The 19,488-nt window shown below is 43.6% G+C and overlaps 1 protein-coding gene across 2 annotated transcripts in view; it reads right to left on the bottom strand.

Annotated features, from left to right (window-relative positions):
• Nucleotides 1-19,488, bottom strand: part of FLNB (filamin B) — a 135,442-nt gene that overhangs the window by 61,706 nt on the left and 54,248 nt on the right. For both annotated transcript variants that reach the window (XM_008146303.2, XM_008146305.2), the window contains exons 3-8: nucleotides 18,431-18,528; nucleotides 15,868-16,015; nucleotides 6,176-6,294; nucleotides 5,015-5,092; nucleotides 3,605-3,767; nucleotides 1,672-1,869 (exon numbers count right to left, since the gene is read on the bottom strand). In XM_008146303.2, coding sequence (XP_008144525.2) covers nucleotides 1,672-1,869; nucleotides 3,605-3,767; nucleotides 5,015-5,092; nucleotides 6,176-6,294; nucleotides 15,868-16,015; nucleotides 18,431-18,528 — 804 coding nt within the window. The remainder of the gene's footprint in view (nucleotides 1-1,671; nucleotides 1,870-3,604; nucleotides 3,768-5,014; nucleotides 5,093-6,175; nucleotides 6,295-15,867; nucleotides 16,016-18,430; nucleotides 18,529-19,488) is intronic.

The following is a 19,488-nucleotide window of genomic DNA, read 5'->3' as shown; positions in this document are numbered from 1 at the left end:
TGACTTTTCCTTCCTAAATCTGATACTGCGTATTTGACAGCTCTCTATACACTATGGGTCTCGAACCCCAGAGGAGGAGACTTTAGTTTACTTCATAGAAGGAAGGTCATTTCTCCTCTGGCCCCTCCTCTCTGCAATGTCCACGTTGGCTATGTATGTGGCCAACAACTGCTTCCCTAAGATACATACACACATCCTTGGAGTGAGAGATGATTTTAGGTGGTTCATGGATGAATGTACGTTTATGGTAGCACTTTGTGGCCAGTAACATTGGTTTTTCACTATGAAAATGATGTCAGCTTCTTTTTTATATAAAATCATCTAAGTGGAGGAAGGACTAGTACATCAAGAGAAGAACTCTAATAAGTAAATACTATCCAGTACAAGGGATGGAGACACATGCCGGGAATGAAAAGGGCAATCCATGAGAGAGAGGAGGTCAGGAAACACTACTGGAACCAGGGTAGCCACTCAAATGCTTGCATTATGTCGAAAAGAGTTTTGTTAATGAATACTAGTATGTTGGGGGTTTTCCATTTGTCAAGGGGAGAAAAGTTGGTCATACCAGGAATAAGTCACAGGACTTCCCTTGGAGGGTTTAAATGTGTCTTTAAAAAAAAATACTCATGGAAATTCTGTACATGGGCAATGGTCTCCATATCAAAAGGGTAACTACTTAGTTCATATAAACACTAAATAGAGCTGAAGAGTTGGAAGGAAACTGCCAGATTCTCCTCCGTTGTGAAATGTTTAAATGTAATTAGAGAGCAGGCTTGGGGTCTGGCTGGACAAGCTGTGAGAACAACTGTACTGTCATTTCCTGAGGCCACAAACAGCACAGGCTCGCTGACATTTGCAGGCAGCACAAAGAACTGGCACCGAAGCCCCACCCAACCAGCCCTTACCAAGCAAGGTGCCTCGGGCCCAGTGCTCTCAGCTAGGAAGCCAACAGCTTCGGGGTCCAGGCGGCCCAGAGGCAGGATTCAGAGGAGGAAGCCAGGCCTGCAGGCGCAGATGCAGGACAGAACAGGAAAAGGCAAGTATTGATTAGAAAAGGCAGCAGAGCTAGGGACGGGGAGAGGGGGAGGAAGAGCAACAAGGAAAAGGAAAGAGTCTGTTAGAAAAATACCTGCTTCCCCTGCAGAGGGAGTTCAGCAGTGTGGTTAAGGGGTCGATAGAGACCTGGGTTCTACTCCTACTGACGCCTAGCCCTTACTCACCGACACCTTATGTCATCTAAGTCTCAGTGTCTCCATCTGCAAACTGGGGATACTAACAGCACCTGGAACACACAGGCTGGTGTGGCAATAGATGCAGTCGTGCCAAGTGCCTGGCAGCCAGTGAAGGCCAAACAGTGGGGGCTGGGCGGGCACCAGCAATGCTACTGCTGCTGACCTCAGCCCCAGGCGCCAACCCCTCTGTGGCCTCAGTCCTGCACTTCTCAGTGAGGAATGACTCTCCTGGACAAGTGTTTTTGGGAGGATTAAATGAGTTAATACAAGTAAAGCACTGAAGTCACTTCGTGGCTCATGGAAAGGTATTAGTATCTTGTGGACAAAGTAAGCCACTTGCCACAGAAAGGGGACAGAGGAGTTCAATGACCATTCTCCTGGCCTTGGGGCCCAGCCCTGGGCACGGACAGCACACCTGGTCAGCCACCCCAGCACTCACCTTCCCCAACCTGTACAAGGAAGGGACTCTTGGGAATGGTGTCCCCAGCAAAGGTGACCTTGACCACGTGAGGGCCAGGATGCATTGGTTTGTATACACATCGGTACACCTGGTTTCCTTTGTCTTCCACAAGCAGCTCCACGGTGTTCTTCCCCTGGGGATCTTCCACCTCAACCCCAATGTCACCCACGCCGGCACCTGGGATAGAGCGAACATTCCATGAGCCCAAGTCACCTTCTCAGAAAGCTCACTGCTGGTGAGTGTAAAAGCAGATACAAAATGCAAATGGTCCAGCCAGCGTGTCTCAGTGGTTGAGCGTCAACCTATGAACCAGGGGGTCACAGCTCAATTCCTGGTCAGGGCACATGCCTGGGTTGCGGGCTTGATCCCCAGTAGGGGGCGTGCAGGAGGCAGCCAATCAATGATTCTCTCTCATCACTGATGTTTCTATCTTTCTCTCCCTCTCTGAAATCAACAAAAATATGTATTTTTAAATCTATATATATAAAAGCCTAAGCAACCGGCTGACCCGCTGACTGGCCAGTATGTATGATGCACACTGACCACCAGGGGGCAGACGCTCATCGCAGGAGCTGCGGAATGACAGAAACTTTGCAGGGTCACCTCTCGCACTCCGGGACCCCTAGGGGGATGTCAGACTGCTGGTTTTGGCCTGATCCCCACAGGCCAGGCCAACGGACACCACCTGCCAGAGGGACCCCACTCACTCCACAGACACCCTTTGAGCCCCGGCGCCGCCCCAGGTGGGGCCCGCCGGGGAGGGACCGTGGGAGGTTGGCTTCAGGGCATGTCTGGCCCCTCTTGCCCTGCCAGCTACCTTGTAATTAATTTCCTTTCAATGTGCATGAATCTGTACCCTGGGCCTCTAGTAAATAAATAAACAGAAAAAATGCAAATGAAGGAAACAGAGGCCTCAGAAGGGCCACACCAAGACACCGACATTCTGCCACGGGGAAGCAGGGTGATGGCTGAAGGTTCCTTTTCTCCCATTCTCTATTTTGTAAATTTTCTACACTGGAAAAAAAAGAAGTCGCTGAAACCGGTTTGGCTCAGTGGATAGAGCGTCGGTCTGCAGACTGAAAGGTCCCAGGTTCGATTCCGGTCAAGGGCATGTACATTGGTTGTGGGCACATCCCCGGTAGGGGGTGTGCAAGAGGCAGCTGGTCGATGTTTCTCTCTCATTGATGTTTCTAGCTCTCTGTCCCTCTCTCTTCCTCTCTGTAAAAAATCAATAAAATATATTAAAAAAAAAAAAGAAGAAGTCAATGTTAAGAATTGTCTTATTCATCCCTCCCCACTCAATCCACTCAGGACCTTGCACAGAATCATCTAGTAGATGATTCTCCAAACTTAGTTTCTTCAGAAGAAAGGCTGGTTTTGAAAAATCTAAATATATAACCAATACATCTGAAACAGAGAGCAGACTGATGGTCGCCTGAGGAGAGAGGGATTGGGGCCTGGCTGGAAAAGGTGAAGGGGTTAAGAAGTACAAATTGGTAGTTACAGAACAGTCACAGGAATGCAAATTACAGCATAGGGAATATAGTCAATAATATTGTAATAACTATGTATGGGGCCAAGTAGGTGCTTGAAATATTGGGGCGACCCCTCTGTAAAAAGTATATAATTATCTCATCACTATTCTGTACACCTGAAACTAACACATAATAATAATAATGAATATAAACTGTAATTGAAAACGTTTTAAAAAAAAGAAAAAGAAATTAAAAATAAATAAATGTATAAGGGTATAATTTATAAGGGGCAGGAAGGGCGATGGATTGAAAGAAGTTATTTTTGTTCTTGGTCGTTCAACTTAAAAGACTAAGGTCAGGCACCCCTGAGCCTTTAGGTTCCTGAGGCTTGTCTCCGGCTTTACAAGACAGCCTGGTCCACGGAAGAGGGCACTTACCTGCTGTGTAGATGTCAAAGTAGGTGGGCTTATTGGCGATGTTCCCTGCAGCTTCCAAACCTGGGCCTTTCGCAGTGACTTTACTGGCATCTCCCTGGGCCTTGTCGACATTCACTTCAAACGGGCTCTTAGAGATATGCTGTCCCGCAAAGAGTACTGTGACCTACAAGTGACAGAGAGATGACATATACCCACTTCTCCCTGCCCAGTGAGACCACCAGAGAAGGCCACGTGCTTTGTGACCTTCTCCTCCACCCTCCTGATTATCCACACGGAAGTGGCTGGACCAGGAGCCCTGCTAGTGGCCCGAATGGGACTCCCACTTGACTCAATCAGCCATACGGTGGGCCTGGGACATCTGACCTTCAGCAAACTGAAAACGCCTACATCTGATGTTTAGCCTCTCCAGTGGGATAGGAACAAATGCTAATTTCAGACATTGAGCCCTTTAAGGGAACACTGAAGAGGGCCACTGTTCCCCAGAATACAATGTACAGTTCCAGGATTTCAAACCTAGAATCAATCTATTTTTCAAGGGACCAAGATCATTCCCAGACACATGGATTTGGGGAGAAGTACAGATTTCCATCTAAAACTTGAGCCAGAGTTCTTATCTCTTAAATTGGTGGGGGGGGAAGAGGAAGGAAAGGGAAGGGGAGGATGATTGGGTTAGGTTTCATAGGAAGTGAATAAATTAATGATATCATAAATGCTCTCTTCGAGATTCATGATGTTCTAAAGGTATAATTCTATATGGCCATGGTTCCAGGCGAATTCACTAAAGCCCAAGGTGGTGAGTATGGTCTATATCTCAGTGGCATGGTACACAGGGAAAGGCCTATATGTGCTGTTGAAGGCTTTCTTCCAACGAAAGGTAGACTCCTAGATCAGCCCAGTCTCTGCAAGACTTCCCTGGTCCCCATTCCCTAAGCCAACTAGACACCAAATCAAACAGAATTCAAAACGTTGCTGAGACAAAGGGTCTGGGGGCTGGATCCCCATCAATTGTCCGGGTGCATGAGTGGGCCACTGGCTTCGGCTACAGTCCACTGGCCTTCTCCATGCCGACAGATGCTCCACAACACCTCGAAGGGGACTTAAGGCAGCATTCCAGACAAAGCTCAGGACTGAGCATCTATACTCCAGGTATGTAGCTACAACCCTTATTACCTAGACAGCTAGAAAAATCTATGACATTACAACCACCTAGTGGAATTCAACCCATCAAGATTATTAGCTAATATCGCAACTCTGATTCCTGGGGATCCCAAATTTTCTACAATGAGCACGGGCACTTTTATAATCAGGAAGGAAAATCAGAAGTTAACTTCAGAAAACCCTTTCCTTCCGCACATATCGAAGCAAGCCCAGGAGAGTAGTGCAAGCAATAGCCACGACACCTCATCTTACTTTGTGCAGCCCGGTGACCTTGGGCAGATACTCCACAGAGTATGTCTTGTTCTTGTCGCTCGCAGGGGTCACTTGTGCCTAGGATGGAAGATGAATGACAGTTAGAGAAAGCACCAGGTGTGAGTAAAAGAAGGCTGTGCCAGCCAATCTCCTGCTGCGAGCTGGCAGGTCAGGCACCTGTCCTGGCTATTTCCTGCCCCACTTTTCCTGCAGGACACCCCAGGGGAGGAAGAGCCTGAAGTTACAGAAACAAATCAGGGAGCACAAAGGTATAACCAAGTCAGGACTCTCTACTGACTCAGAGCTGAAACTCTCTAAATGAGAGAGACTATGAAGCAAGGAATTTAACCCTTCATTGGCCATGTAGTAATTAAGCGTTTATGAAATGCTGGGCCCAGTGTTAGGTACCCAAAATAAAACAAATTAGGCAGAATTCTTGACCCAGTGGGAAAAATGGATAGTATGCCAGTAAACTCAGAATTTATAGGAACATATAGTCTTAAGAAGATAAGTAGACAAAAGGAACAGTATGTGCAAAGGCTCTGAAGGAAGAATGAAAGACTGGTCAGAGTGAGAAGAGAGTAGGACATTAGTATTGTTACTGTATTGTATCTTATCAGTACTGTATTGTTATTCTGCCCATTAGTATTTTGGCCATTCGTATCTAAAACTTCAACTTGCCCTGCTGGTGTGGCTCACTGGTTGAGCATCAACCCCTGAACCAGGAGGTCATGGTTCAACGCCCAGTTGGGGCACATGCCCAGGTTTCAGGCTTGAACCCTAGTAGGGGGTGTGCAGGAGGCAGCCAATCAATGATTTTCTCGCATCATTGATGTTTCTATCTCTCTGCCCCCTCCCTTCCTCTCTCTGAAATCAATAAAAACGTATTTAAAAAAATAAAACAAATCTCAACTAATGAGGACTTTGCTAAATTCAAAGTATCCTTTATTTTATTAAACACAGTGTCCTTGGGTATCAATTTATATTAATTTTCAAGGCACAGCCCTTGGGCAAGTTACTTTAACCACTGTAAGCCTTGGGATCCTTCTGGTAAAGAACCGTGTTTGCTGTGAACTTCAGTGGGGAAAATGGAGGCACAGCCCCTGGCCCGTGACAAGCTCCCTGGGATGCTGACAGGGGAGGCAGCATCCTCCGACATACCTCCTCTTTGTTCCCTTCTGGGTCCTCGACAAACACCATCAGGTCTCCTTGCCCGGCGCTGATGGTGTCCACCGTGAACTTGGCCGGCTGCTTCACCATGTTTCCAGTGGGCTCGATTCCTGCCAAAGGTTTACACGAGCACATCACAATCTGACCAGCCCCTGACACAGGCCATCACCCACTGTGTTTCCTTCAGGAAACTGAGAGATGGGACTCAGTCCTGCAGCCACCACAGGGGAGATACTAGTAAGGATAAACTGCCGTGTCAAGAATAATCCAATCGGTTCCATCCCCTAATTTTGTGCTTGTTAGTTAAGCAACAATCAATTCTGAAATATTCAGAGCAATTCAGCCAGAAATCGATAAAATTATGAAAATGATGTGTGACTAGCAGTAGAGCAGGCATTGAGAGAGGTGACGTGGGGAGGTGGGGGAGATGAGGTATGGGAGAATGGCTCATTTTTCATTAAAGACCATTTCGTATTGTTTAAAATATTTAAAAATTGCATTCAATTATTTTTTAATTAAACTTTTTATTTTGAGACGATTGAGCAAGTTAATTTGAGATAGATTCACATGCAGGTATAAGAAATAATCTCCTTTCTCCACTTCCTCCAGTGGTTACACAGTATAAAACTCTACAGAGTCAAAATACAGACCATTTCCATTCCCACTGGGTTCCCTCTGGTTGCCCTTTTATAGCCACACCCACTCCCCTCCCATCTCATTCCCTCCTACCCCAACAACCACGAATCTATTCTCCAACTCTAATTTTGTCATTTCCAGAATATTGGAATCATACGCTATGCAACATTTTAAAATTGTCTTTTTCCACTAGCATAATTCTCTGTAGATTCATCCAGCTTGTTGCCTGTACTATTTGTTTGTTCTTTTTATTGCTGAGTAATATTCCCTGATATGAATGGACCACAGTTTGCATAACCATTTACCTACCGAAGGCCATCTGGGTTGTTTCCAGTTGTCTATTACTGATAACACTGCCCTAAACATTTGAGTATAGGTTTGTGTGAACATGTTTTCATTTCCCCGGAATAAAAGTCAAGGAATGCAACTACTGGGTCATATGGTAATTGCCTGTTTAGTTCTTTAGAAAAAAACTGCCAAACTGTGTTCCAGAGTGGCTGGACCATTTTACATTCCCACCAGCAATGTATTCATGACCCGGATCCAGTTTCTCTGCATCCTTGCCAGCATGTGCTGTTATCACTACTTTCTACTTTAGCCATTGTAATAGGTCTTAGTGGTTTCAATATGCATTTCTCTCCCTAGCAAGTTGGGTTCAGTGGATAGGCATCGGCCCATGGACTGGGTTCGATCCCAATCAAGGGCACATGCCCGGGTTGCGGGCTCAATCCCCAGCAGGGGGCGTGAAGGAGGCAGCCAATCAATGATTCTGTCTCATCATTGATGTTTCTATCTCTCACCTCTTCCTCTCTGAAATCAATAAAAATATATATTTTTAAAAATCCATGGAAAATATCCTCTTGCACTTCTATATTTCTATGCACTTCTCAACCTGCGTGCCACAAGAATTTTTAAAACATGCAATACCTGACTATTTGGTCAGGGTCGCTGACCTGTTTTCCCTTAGATTGTCAAATTTGAAAAATGACAACAGCAGCCCTGGCCAGTTGCTCACTGGTTGGAATGGTGTCCCATACACCAAAAGGTTGCGAGTTCAATTCCTGGTCAGGGCAGGAATGACTCTTTCCTCCATTATTGTTCTTTTTCAAAATTGCTTTCCCTGCTTTTTCATATATATTTTGAAATAACCTTTTCTATGTCTACAAAAAAAAAATCTTGCTGGGATTTTAATAGCAATTCTGTTAAACCTATATGACAATTTGGGAAGAACTGACATTTTTTACTCTAACTTTCTCAACCCATGGAAGCAGTTTGTATGTCTTTCCATTTATTTAGGACTTATTTGATTTATTCATTACTTTTTTATGTTGTTTTCAGCATGTAAATCCTATACATGTTTTATTGCATTTACACTTATTTCTCAATTTTTTGAGCAAATGCAAATGGTATGCTATTTTCAACTTCGGGGTTCTTTTGTTACTTCTAGTGGACAAATACAATGGATATTTGTATGCTGATCTTATAGCCTGAGACATTGCTGAACTTATTTAAGGCAAGTATTTTAAATAATTTTTTGAAAGTATTTTCTCGTGGACTATCATGTGTCTTTTATTTCCTTCTCTTCCTTGCTGTATTAGCTAAAACTTGCACCCTGATATTGAATAGCAGTGGTGAGAGAGGACATCCTTGCCTTATTCCCAATCTTAGGGAACACACCCAGACTTTCACCATAATTATACTAATGACTGTAGGTGTTTTGTGGTAACTACTCTATATCAAATTAAGGAAGTTCTCTAATCCTCTTTTTCTGAGTTCTTATCATGGATGGCTGCTGAATTCTGTCAAATGCTTTTTCTGTATCAATGGACATGGTCACGTGATTTTTCTTCTTTAGCCTGTTAATATAGATTATGTTGACTGATTTGCTAACAGCATGCCAGCCTTGCACCCCCTGAATAAACTCCACTTGGTCATGATGAATAATTATTTTTATATATTACAAAATTCTATTTGCTAACATTTTGTTAAGGACTTTTACAACTTTATTCATGAGAGATATTGGTCTGTAGTTTTCTTTTTTTGGCATTGCCTTTGTCTGGTTAGAGCAATACTAGCTTCATAAAATGAATTGGGAAGTGTTCCCTCCTCATATTTCCGTAAGAGATTGTGTAGAATCGATGTTAATTCTTCCTCCAATGAAATCTCCTGAGCCTGGAGATTTCTTTTCCAAGAGCTTTTAAATTACAGATTTGATTTCTTTAATAGCTATAGAACCGCTCAGGCTATCTACTTCATTTGGTTGAGTGTTGGTAGCCTGTGGTTTTTGAGGGAAGTCTATTATAGTTATCCATATTTTTGCTTACCATGTTCATTCTTCCTGTTATTCCAAGATTCCTTCTCTTATTGCTTCCTTTCTTCCCAGAGAATTTCCTCTAGCCATCCTTTTAGGGTAGATGTACTTGTGAGGTATTCTTTGTTTTCCTTTATCTGAGAATGTCTTGGTTTCCTCTTCATTCCTAAAGCGCATTATCCCTGGATGTAGGATTCTGGGTTGATTGTTCTTTTCTTTCAGCACCTAAAAAATGCTGTGCCACTTCCTGTGGATGAGAAATTTCTCATCTAAAGGAATATAATAGGTAAGGTGTCATTTCTCTTGTTGCTTTCAAGCTTTTACTGTCTAGTTCCTTGAAGTCTGTCTAAGATGTGGCTTGATGTGGACTTTTTTTTTTTCTTCTTGGTATTTATCTTGTTTGGGTTTAGCTCAGCTTACCCAATTTGGGGAGTTTTCAGCCATTATTTCTTTGAGCCTTTTTTTAGCCCCACCCTATTTTTACTCTCCTATGACATGTTAGATGTTTTGTTATCATTCCAAAGGTCCCTGAGGCCGTGTTCATGTTTTTCAGTCTACTTTCTTTGTCACTCAGATTGGGTAATTTTTATTGCTCTTTTTTCCAGCTTGCTGATCTTCTCTGTCTTCCCACTCTGCTATTGAGCTCATCCATACAGTTATTTCAGTTATTGCATTTTTCAGTTCTAAAAATTCCATTTGGTTCTTCCTTATCTATATCTTCTACTTCTTTGCTGAGATTTTTGTGTGTTTTCTCTTCTTTTGTTTGAAGTGTGTTTGTAATTGTTTGTTAAAGCCATTTTTATAATAGCTGCTTTAAAATCTTTATCACATAATTCTAACATCCCTATTACTTCAGTGTTGGCATTAATTGATTGTCTTTTTCCATTCAGTTTTAGATCTTCCTGGTTCTTGGTATGATAAGTGATTTTTGCTATTTAAACCTGGATATTCTGAGTACTATGCTATGAGACTCTGGGTCTCACATAAACTTTGTTTTAGCTGCCTTTTTATAAGACCACTTCAGCAGGGGAAGGAAGGGAGCAGGCCTTATTACTGCCAGTGGGGGAAGAAGTCCAGGCTCCCCATTCAAACTCCACTGATACTCAAAGCGAGGGGGGCTTCTCATTACTGGTAGGTAGAGGTGTGAGTCCCAGCTTTTATTGGGCCTCCCCTACCTGAAGCTGGAAGGGGTAGGAATGCCTCATTGTTACTCAAATGGCCTCTACTGCCATCACTGGAGTGGCTTCCTTATCTGTGGTGCAAGTCTAGGCTCCCCATTTGGCCTTTGCTGGTGTAATGGGGGCTGCAGTTTTTTTCTGCTGTGTTGGGCTGGAGCAGAGCAATGATTGTCTAAAAGTGTTCTGCCCTGCTAGGCTGCCCTTTCCCGGTCTTCTGGCCAGAAAGAGTAGGCTTTTGTTGGGGCTTTTTGTGTTTGTGCCACTGGTATTTCCAGCTTGTCAGCTTCTTCAGTTCCAAGTCTGGGATACACGAGGCAAAAGGAAAACCAAGGAACTCATTAATGACAGTCCTCGGACTCCCAGGTCCCCAGCTGGTTTGCCTTCTCCTCTTTCAGAGTCTTCTTATGTTTGTTCTGTATAAAATGCCCAGGGATGTTAGATGTACTTAGTGGGGAGAACTGGAAAAGGTACTTCAACTCCATCTTCCCAGAAGCACAAGTTCAAGTATTATTTCTTTTAAAGTTTTTTATTGTGGAGAATTCCAAGGCTATACAGAGACAGAGAACTGCGTTCCTATCACTCAGCTTCAACAACGACTAAGTCAAGGCTTGCCTAGCTTCACACCTGCACTCCCGCCACTTCCCTCTTCCTGTGTGATTTGGATACAAATCCTAGCCCTCAGATATGTCACTCATAAGCATTCACTATATATCTCTAAATAATATTTCAGAATATCTACATCCAAAAAATCCCATAAAAAATTAACAGTAATTCCTTAATATGATCAAATATTGTCAGTGTTCAAATTTCTGCTTATCTTGTAAGTGTCATGAATTTGTTTCAACAGTCAGCTGAAGTAGGATCCACATAAGGTTCATATATTACAATTGATTGCTAAGTCTCTCAAATCACATTAAATCTCTAGGTTTCTCTCCATCTCTTCTTTTCCTTGTCATTAGTCTGTTAAAAACACTGAGTCATTTGCTACTACACTCTGGATTTGTATTAGTTTTCCAATAAATAATTGACTGTAAAATATTGGTGGTAGATTATTATATAATAAGATAATATTCACATAATGTTAGGTAAAAAATGCAAATTGAAGAAAACACATAGTTGGAATTCACTTCCAAATATAAAGAACAGAATAGAATAGAATAGAATAGAATAGAACAGAATAGAATAGAATAGAATAGAATGGCTGGGAAGGAACACCTCAGAGTGAAGGAAGGGATGGAAAGCAAGCTTTCAATTTTCACTGTCTACATTTTTCTTTTGATTCAAATTTCCAGAGTGATCACATCATTTAACAACTAAATTTAAACATGCATTTAGTAAATTCATAAGTACCCACTCCACCGGACTCCACCAGCCCAAGACCAACTAGCTCTGCAGCTGAACCAAGACCCTGGCTACCCATGGCTGGCTGGCCTGAGCCTGCACCTGCAGTCGCTGGGAGCTACGCCCACCATGCAGACAACCAAGACTGCTCAGCACCAAGAGGGTTTACATCTTGCTGTGCAGCGACTGCTTCACAGAGAACGTGGGTTTTGAGAAAGGTTTCTGCTTTGCTCATAGTCGCACGCCTACAACCTCGGGACCCGCAAGGAAGCCCAGGACAAAAGTCTGTTTGTGGCTGCAAGTTTACTTCCGCCCAGCCCTCTCTCCCTCAACCCGCTGGAACTAAGTCAGGGCTCAGTGAACAGATAACCAGCAAGAGGAAACCAGCTGGTAACTGCAATCTAGTCCACATCCAGAAGAGAAAATAAAGCCAACCTCAAAACCCTTTAGAAACTAGGAGATGAATCGTTCTCTCTTCCTTGGTTCCGGTGGCAGACATGAAGCAATGTGGCCACACAGGAAAGAGAGCAAACTGCCCCTACCCTTTGTCTCACTATGGGACAAGTAATGTCTTAAGGCCCCGCCCATGTGGCCTCATATGTGTCCCTGTTGCCTTGCTCCTTAAAAAGAAAAAAAAAGTTAAACATAGAATAACCACATGATCTAGCAATTCCACTTGTAGGTATAAACCACAAGAGTGGAAGCAGCAACTGAACATATTTGTATGCCCATGTCCACAGAGCATTGTTCACAATAACCAAAAGGTGGAAGCAACCCACATGTCCAGTGATGGAAAAGTAGAAAAATAAAATGTATTATATACAACTGAGTATTACTCAGCTTTATAAAGGAATGGAATTCTGATATGTGTGACAGCACAGATGAACCTTGAAAACATGGGAACAAAGGGACAAATATCATATAATTCCACTTACACGAGGAACCTAGAATAGGCAAATTCGCAGACACAGAATGGTTGTTGCCAGGGGCTGAGGGGAGGGAAATGGAGAATTATTATTTAACTAGTAGCCCGTTTGCACGAAGATTCGTGCAATAGACCTTCCTTCACCTGGCTGCCTGCACCAGTTTTCTGCCGGCACCGGGGACCCAGGCCTTGGCTGTGGCCACCGCCTTCTGCCTTCTTTCAGGGTCCGGGCTTGGCCCTGGGCGGTGGCCTTGGGCTCGGCTGCACCCAGCGTCCCTGCGACCCGATCGCAGGAGCCGACCCCCAGTGGTCTCCTGCGATCGGCGCAGGCACCCCGCTGGCGCCCAAGGCCGGGAAAGCCTCGGGCGGCTTTCCCGGCCTTGGGCTCTGCCACACCCCAACGTCCCTGCAACGGTTTCCTGGTGGGCGTGGTTGATGGGCGTGGCTTGGGCATAGCGAAGGTGCGGTCAATTTGCATATTTGTCTATTATAAGGTAAGATGGGTTCAGAGTTTCAATTTGGGAAGATGGAAAAGTTCTGGAGATAAATAGTGGTGAAGGTTACACATTAAGCCATGAATGTACTTAATGCCACTGAATGGTACACTTAACAATGGTTAGATTAGTGAATGTTATGTGTATTTTACCACATTTGTATTGTGGTAAAACACACACACAAACACACACACACACACACACACACACTTCTTAAAAGGTGTTTGCACCCTGGCCAGGTAGCTCAGCTGGCTGGGGCATCGTTCCGTGCACCAAAAGGTTGTGGGTTCAATTCTTGGTCAGCGCACATACTAGGTTGAGGGTTCAGTCCCTGGTTGGGGTGCATACGGGAGGCAACTGATTGATATTTCTCTCTTACATTGATGTTTCTCTTTTACATCAATGTTTCTCTCTCTCTAAAAGCAATAAACATAACCTCAGATAAGGATTTTTTAAAAAAAATTTTAAAGGTGTTTGGTCCCTAAGTACATAACACAAAGAGGCAGCTGAAGGAAAAAACAGTGACTAGCCACATTCCTAAAGTACATAGCAAGTTGTCGTTTTTTTAAGAAAATAGCAATAAGAGGAAACCACTTCACATTAACAATGGGGAAACTGGCCAGCCAGTGATAAGGTTATTGCAAACAAGCATTTTGTGCCTTGGTCAGATTCAATTTATTTGACCAGTTTTGTTGACAAGAGATTTTTTTGGCTGTTTGAGCTTTTTTTGCCATTTAGGCAAAAAACCTTTAAATTCAGAGATTAAATTTTAACCTTTAAAATCAGAGATTCTTTACTGCAGCCACCACCTTTCGGTATGGCTTACAGAAAGCACCTTTAAAGCAAGCATAGGCATACTGATCTGGGAGAGACTGCACCTGGGGAGGCCTTCAAACAACATATAACATAAAAGACTGCACAGACCCCACCTCATTGCCAAAGGGACCTCAAACGGCATGTGGGTTTGTTCCAGAACAATCGAGTGTGTTCTGGTCTAAATCATGCTAGAAAGACAGGTGAGAAGGACCTAGCCACTGAGATTGAGAACAACACACGGTCATCACCACTACCCTGGTTGTAGGTCATCCTTAGACTAAGCTCACGCCAAGTTCAGCAATGCTATCTTCAAAGGGACGAAGTGTATGGGACATCCCACAAGACAAGTGTTCTGGATTCTTCAGAAAGTCAATGTCATTTTTTTTTAAAAGTTGGGGAAAATTATTCTAGATTAGAAGAGTCTAAAGACAAAAAAATAATGTAGTAAGTGAGTCATAATCAAATCTTGGTTTGTAAAATAACAAAAACTATAAAAGAATTTTAGGACAATAAATTTGAAAACAAAATTATCAGTTGACATGGAATTATTGTTAATTTTCTTATGTGTGATGATGAATATTGTGGTTTTGTAAGAGGGTGTCCTATTCATAGGACAGACAGACTTGGCTGATATATTCAGGAGTAAAATGCCACCATGTTTCCAATAATCTCACAACACACACACACACACACACACACACACACACACACACACACGTATACATGCAATGCGCAAAGGGCGAGAGAAAACAACTATATCAGAATGGTAAGAACTGTAGATTCTAGGAGAATATGCCAAGTTATTTTGTGTATCTAAATGTTTTCCCAATTGTCATTAAGAAATACAATGCAGCCCTGGCCAGGTGGCTCAGTTTGTCGGAGCGTCAACCTGTACACCAAAAGGTTTCAGGTGTGATTCCCAGTCAGGGCACATACCTAGGTTGTGGGTTTGATCTCCAGTCAGGGCACATGCAGGAGGCAACCAATCGATGTTTCTCTCACACATCTTTCTCTCTCTCTCTCTCTAAAAAAATAAAATCAATTAAAAACATATCCTCAGGTGAGGATTTAAAAAAAAAAAGAAATACAATGCACTCCTATAGAAAAAGAAACAAGTTGTATCTTGCTATGCTGACCTTTACCAGAAATCACACTGAGCTGAAATACAACTGTTCCCCTTAAAAAAAAAATAGTGTGCTTAATGACTACGTATGGGTCCAGGTGGGTACTTGAACTATCAAAGGGGAGGGGGGCACACAGCACTCTGTAAAGTGTATGATTGTCTAACCACTATGCTGTCCACCTGAAACAAATACAGAATAATATTGAAAGTGAACTGTAATTAAAAACAAACAAACAAACAAACATAAAAATTAGTTGCTTAAAGTCAGGTGCCAACCAGAACACCAAGTGCCTCAAAATGCCTTCAACCCAACATACCGTCCTGAGCAGAACACTCCTGGCGGCTGCATAAACAGGATGTCTTCGCAAGGAAGTGCCTGCCAGGGGTTATCAATAGCTCCCACCCCATCTGGAAATCTGAGCAGCTTTAGCACAACCAAAGGAAAAATGAATCACTGGCCAGAAGACCCAGGCTCCTGTCTCCCACCTCCCACTCCCAGTGGACCACGCCTCTGATTCCTCATCTGAGAAATGGGAACAACAGCCCTTTCTTCATCCCAGGGTTGGTGCATTAAATCACAAAGCAGCAAACCCATCAGTCTCTGGCACATTAAATCAGCAGTGTTCCTTCCAGCCTACATTCACAAGGCAGAACAGGATAGTCATAAACAAACGGCCCTTCAGGTAAAAACAAACAAATAAGCAAACCAACGCTGATGACGAAGGCCTGATGACGAAGGCCGGCAATGTCTCCCAGGGTGTAGCCTCCGTTCTTGGTTTTGAGAACCCTCCTCCTGAAGCCACGTCATGTTCTCTAAGACCCAAGGTCAAGCCTCAAATCCATCACGACCGGTGCTTACCTCTGCCATAGGCCCGGGCTTTCTTGGGGTTGAGTTTGGGTTTAAGAGGAGCCCCGGGCTTGAGCTTGGCCTTGGGGAACTGGGACAGGTACGTCATCACCGAGTGCTCATCCACATCCGGGTGAATGATTTCTTCAGGAGTGATGACCTAGAACAGCGACACGGAGAGTGAACGCCACAACACGTCAAGGTACTGGAGTTTTTGCAAACGTCTCTTAAACGCTACAAATAATAAGAAATGAAGTGAACTTACACCAGGTGCTATGCCAAGACCAGTGTGTTTTGACCTTTGAGAGGGGTCACCATTCCCTTTGGAAGGTGAGGACCCTCTCCGGACAATTCTCTATGTCATTCCCAGAGTACAAACTTCCCCTCCTCCCCCGAAATAACCACTCACTCCCCTGGTCAAAACTTTCCAGTGGGATAAGTACATCAGGTGAGGAGGATGAAGGGACAATTACATATGAGATTAGCGCATATTACAAAAAAGCGCAAAACTGGCCTTCTTCCTTTGCTCATCTATCCATTGTGTACATCTCTGTTAATCCAGCTACTAATAAAAAATTAAAATAAAAACAAAGAGACCACATAATGACATATCTTAATGTGTAGTCTCATAGACTGAGTCTTTGTCCTCCCAAAATTCACACGCTGAAGCCCTAACCTCTAATGTGAGGCGGGGCCTTTGGGAGCTAAGCAGGTTTAGATGAGGTCATGAGGTCATGGGTTAGTGCCCTTATAAGAAGAATAAGAAAGATCAGAATGTGCATACACTCACTCCCTCAAACCCACCCCCTCTCTCAAGCCAGGAAGAGGGCCCTCACCAAAAACCGAATCTGCTGGCATCTTGATCTTGAACTTCCAGTTTCCGGAACTGAGAAATAAATATCTGCGGTTTAAGCCACTGAACCTATGGTATTTTGTTATGGCAGTTGGAGCTAGCACATTAGAAGGTCTCTACATCAGAAGCCATTTTAAAAATGGGGAGGTGATAGATTTCTGCAGATACTCATCTTAGGAACAAGAGTATTAGTCAAGTTATAACCCATGCTGGCCAGGCAGCCTCACTGCAGGCATGGCAGACTCAGTTCTATCACCTGACCTGGCCCTAAATAGCACCCAAAATCCTCCTGCCCCAACAAGAGGCAAGCCACACCTCTTGAGATGAACAGAAGACTCAGTCTCATGAACCAGGTTAACCAAATGCAGATGAACAACATACGTCCCCAGCTTCCCTGTTCCCGTGGTTAAACAACAACAACAACAAACACACAGAAATCATCCTGATGAATAGCCTGCAGCACCAAAATAGCCATTTGGGTTTGTATAACATGTTTCATGCTATGGAGGACGGGTGGTGATTTGGCGTTTCGTCTAGGCAGCTCCTTCAACAACGTAACGGTGCCAACATCACATGAACGTCAAAAGGAGATGGTTTTAGGTTTAAGAGATGAAAAACACACCACGCCACTTCCTGACAATGGAAAAGCCAAGAAATGGGCCATGAAGCAGAGACACGATGCCAAAACCAAACCAAAGAAATACAGGCAAGTTTTTCTACCTCCCAAGGGATCTTGTTACAAAATGCACTAAACTCAGCTCTGAACACCAACTTAGACCTCAATGGAGCCTGTGGTGAAGTCATCCACCCATGGCACGGGCTACCCACAACTTTTCTCGACCAGGGCTTTGAACGTGGGAGTCATGGTGCTCAATTGTGAGGAGGAAGGGCTAGTTAGACTCCTTGGAAGGGCTTAGAAGAATCAACCTCAATGTGGCTACTGCAGATGGTATCTAAGACTTACTATAATTTCCAAGTTCTCTTGTGATATTTCTGTGATAGGATTGTGGGCAATACAAATTCTGCCAAATTTTTCATTAATTGTAGGTTATCCTGGTTTATATTTCTTTTAAGTTCTAAGTGCCATGATTTCTTTCTTAAGATATTAAAATTTTAAAAAATTTTAAATAGGTAAAAAGTGATTAAATATTGATTTCTTATGATCCAACCTAATCATTAGGATCCTCATTTACAACCCATTGTCCAAAGATAGCCTTTGAAATTTTTGGAGCAGAAATACTAGAAAATTTGCCACATGTGACAAAGAGTAAAGACTTTTGGATGGCCCAACCGGTTTGGCTCAGTGGATAGAGCGTCGGCCTGTGGACTCAAAGGTCCCAGGTTCGATTCCGGTCAAGGGCATGTACCTTGGTTGCGGGCACATCCCCAGTAGGGGGTGTGCAAGAGGCAGCTGATTGATATTTCTCTCTCATCGATGTTTCTAACTCTCTATCCCTCTCTCTTCCTCTCTGTAAAAAATCAATAAAATATATATATTTTTTAAAAAAGACTTTAGGATGCTCTACAAGGACTTAAGTCAAGAAGAAGCTATTATAATAGGTAAACTGAGGAAGACGGGAGCGTGTCACAAGCAATACTCTTTGAAGGTTAATGCTGAGGAGGTCAGACTGCCTGTCAGACTCAAAAAGACACCCATCCAGTACCAGAACAAGCTGGAGGGTGGAAGCAGCGCTCTGGGATGTGGTATGCGTGCATGAGTACCTGTGGGACACCCAGCCAGTCGTCTGCCTGCTGCATAGCTTCTCGTGCATTATCCACAGGCTTTCGTGGATCCCAGGATTCCCAGTCTGGGCACAGACCTGTTAACATAACACAAAAGATGCTGTGAGTATTAGCTGACTGAAGAGATTTTTGAACTTTACAATGGTGCAAAAGCAGTCCGTCATCAGTCAAAACCATATTCATAATTTTGAATTTTGATCTTTTCCCAGTCTAGTGATATATGGTGCAATACTCTTGTGAAGGCTGGGCAATGGCAATGGGTTGATTTTGCCCAACCATAGGCTGAACTTGCTTAAGGTAGGCTAGACTAAGCTATGTTTGATAGGTGAGGCATATTAAATGCTTTTTTGAATTTCAATATTTTCAACTTACAATGGGTTTATGGGGATATAACCTGATAGTAAGTCACGGAGCATCTGAATATACTTTACAGGCAAAAAGTATCATGGATGTGGGTATGGAAGGGTAGAACTATTCTGTCTTAGCTGAGACGTCTCCTTCAGGATGTTATCTTCTTGCATTAAGATGGGGGTTTGCCACTCCTTAAAGGTGTGATATAAGCAAACAGAGCCCGTAAAACCACCTGGGCCCGGTGCCTTTTGCAGGAGAAATTTTTCAACCTTCCACACTCACACTTCTGTACCCTGGTCACCAAATGTGTGGGGTTCACACCAACTGGGTGTTCTACAATCTAACTCAATCCCGACTATCTACCTGGAGGTAGCATCAGATCCCAAAGCTAAGAGCTCAGTCCCACAAAACTGCACTCCCTCTTTCCACTCCCCTGGGCTTCTGACTAACCAGATACAAACCCACAACTCCCTCAATAGGTTTAATCATTTACTGGAGTGGCTCGCAGAACTCAGGAAAACTTACTAGATTACCAGTTTATTACAAAGGGATACAACTCAGGAACGGAAAGATGGAAGAGATGCATAGGGAAGAATGGAAGAAGGGGGAGGAATGTCCATGCCCTCTCTGAGGGTGCCGCCCTCAGAACCTCCATGTACTCACCAACCTGGAAGCTCCCTATACCC

Source organism: Eptesicus fuscus, chromosome 18 (genome assembly GCF_027574615.1).
Source record: "Eptesicus fuscus isolate TK198812 chromosome 18, DD_ASM_mEF_20220401, whole genome shotgun sequence".
Lineage (NCBI taxonomy): Eukaryota > Metazoa > Chordata > Mammalia > Chiroptera > Vespertilionidae > Eptesicus > Eptesicus fuscus.
Note: the sequence above shows the minus strand (reverse complement) of the source record. Positions and strands in the feature narration are given on the sequence as shown.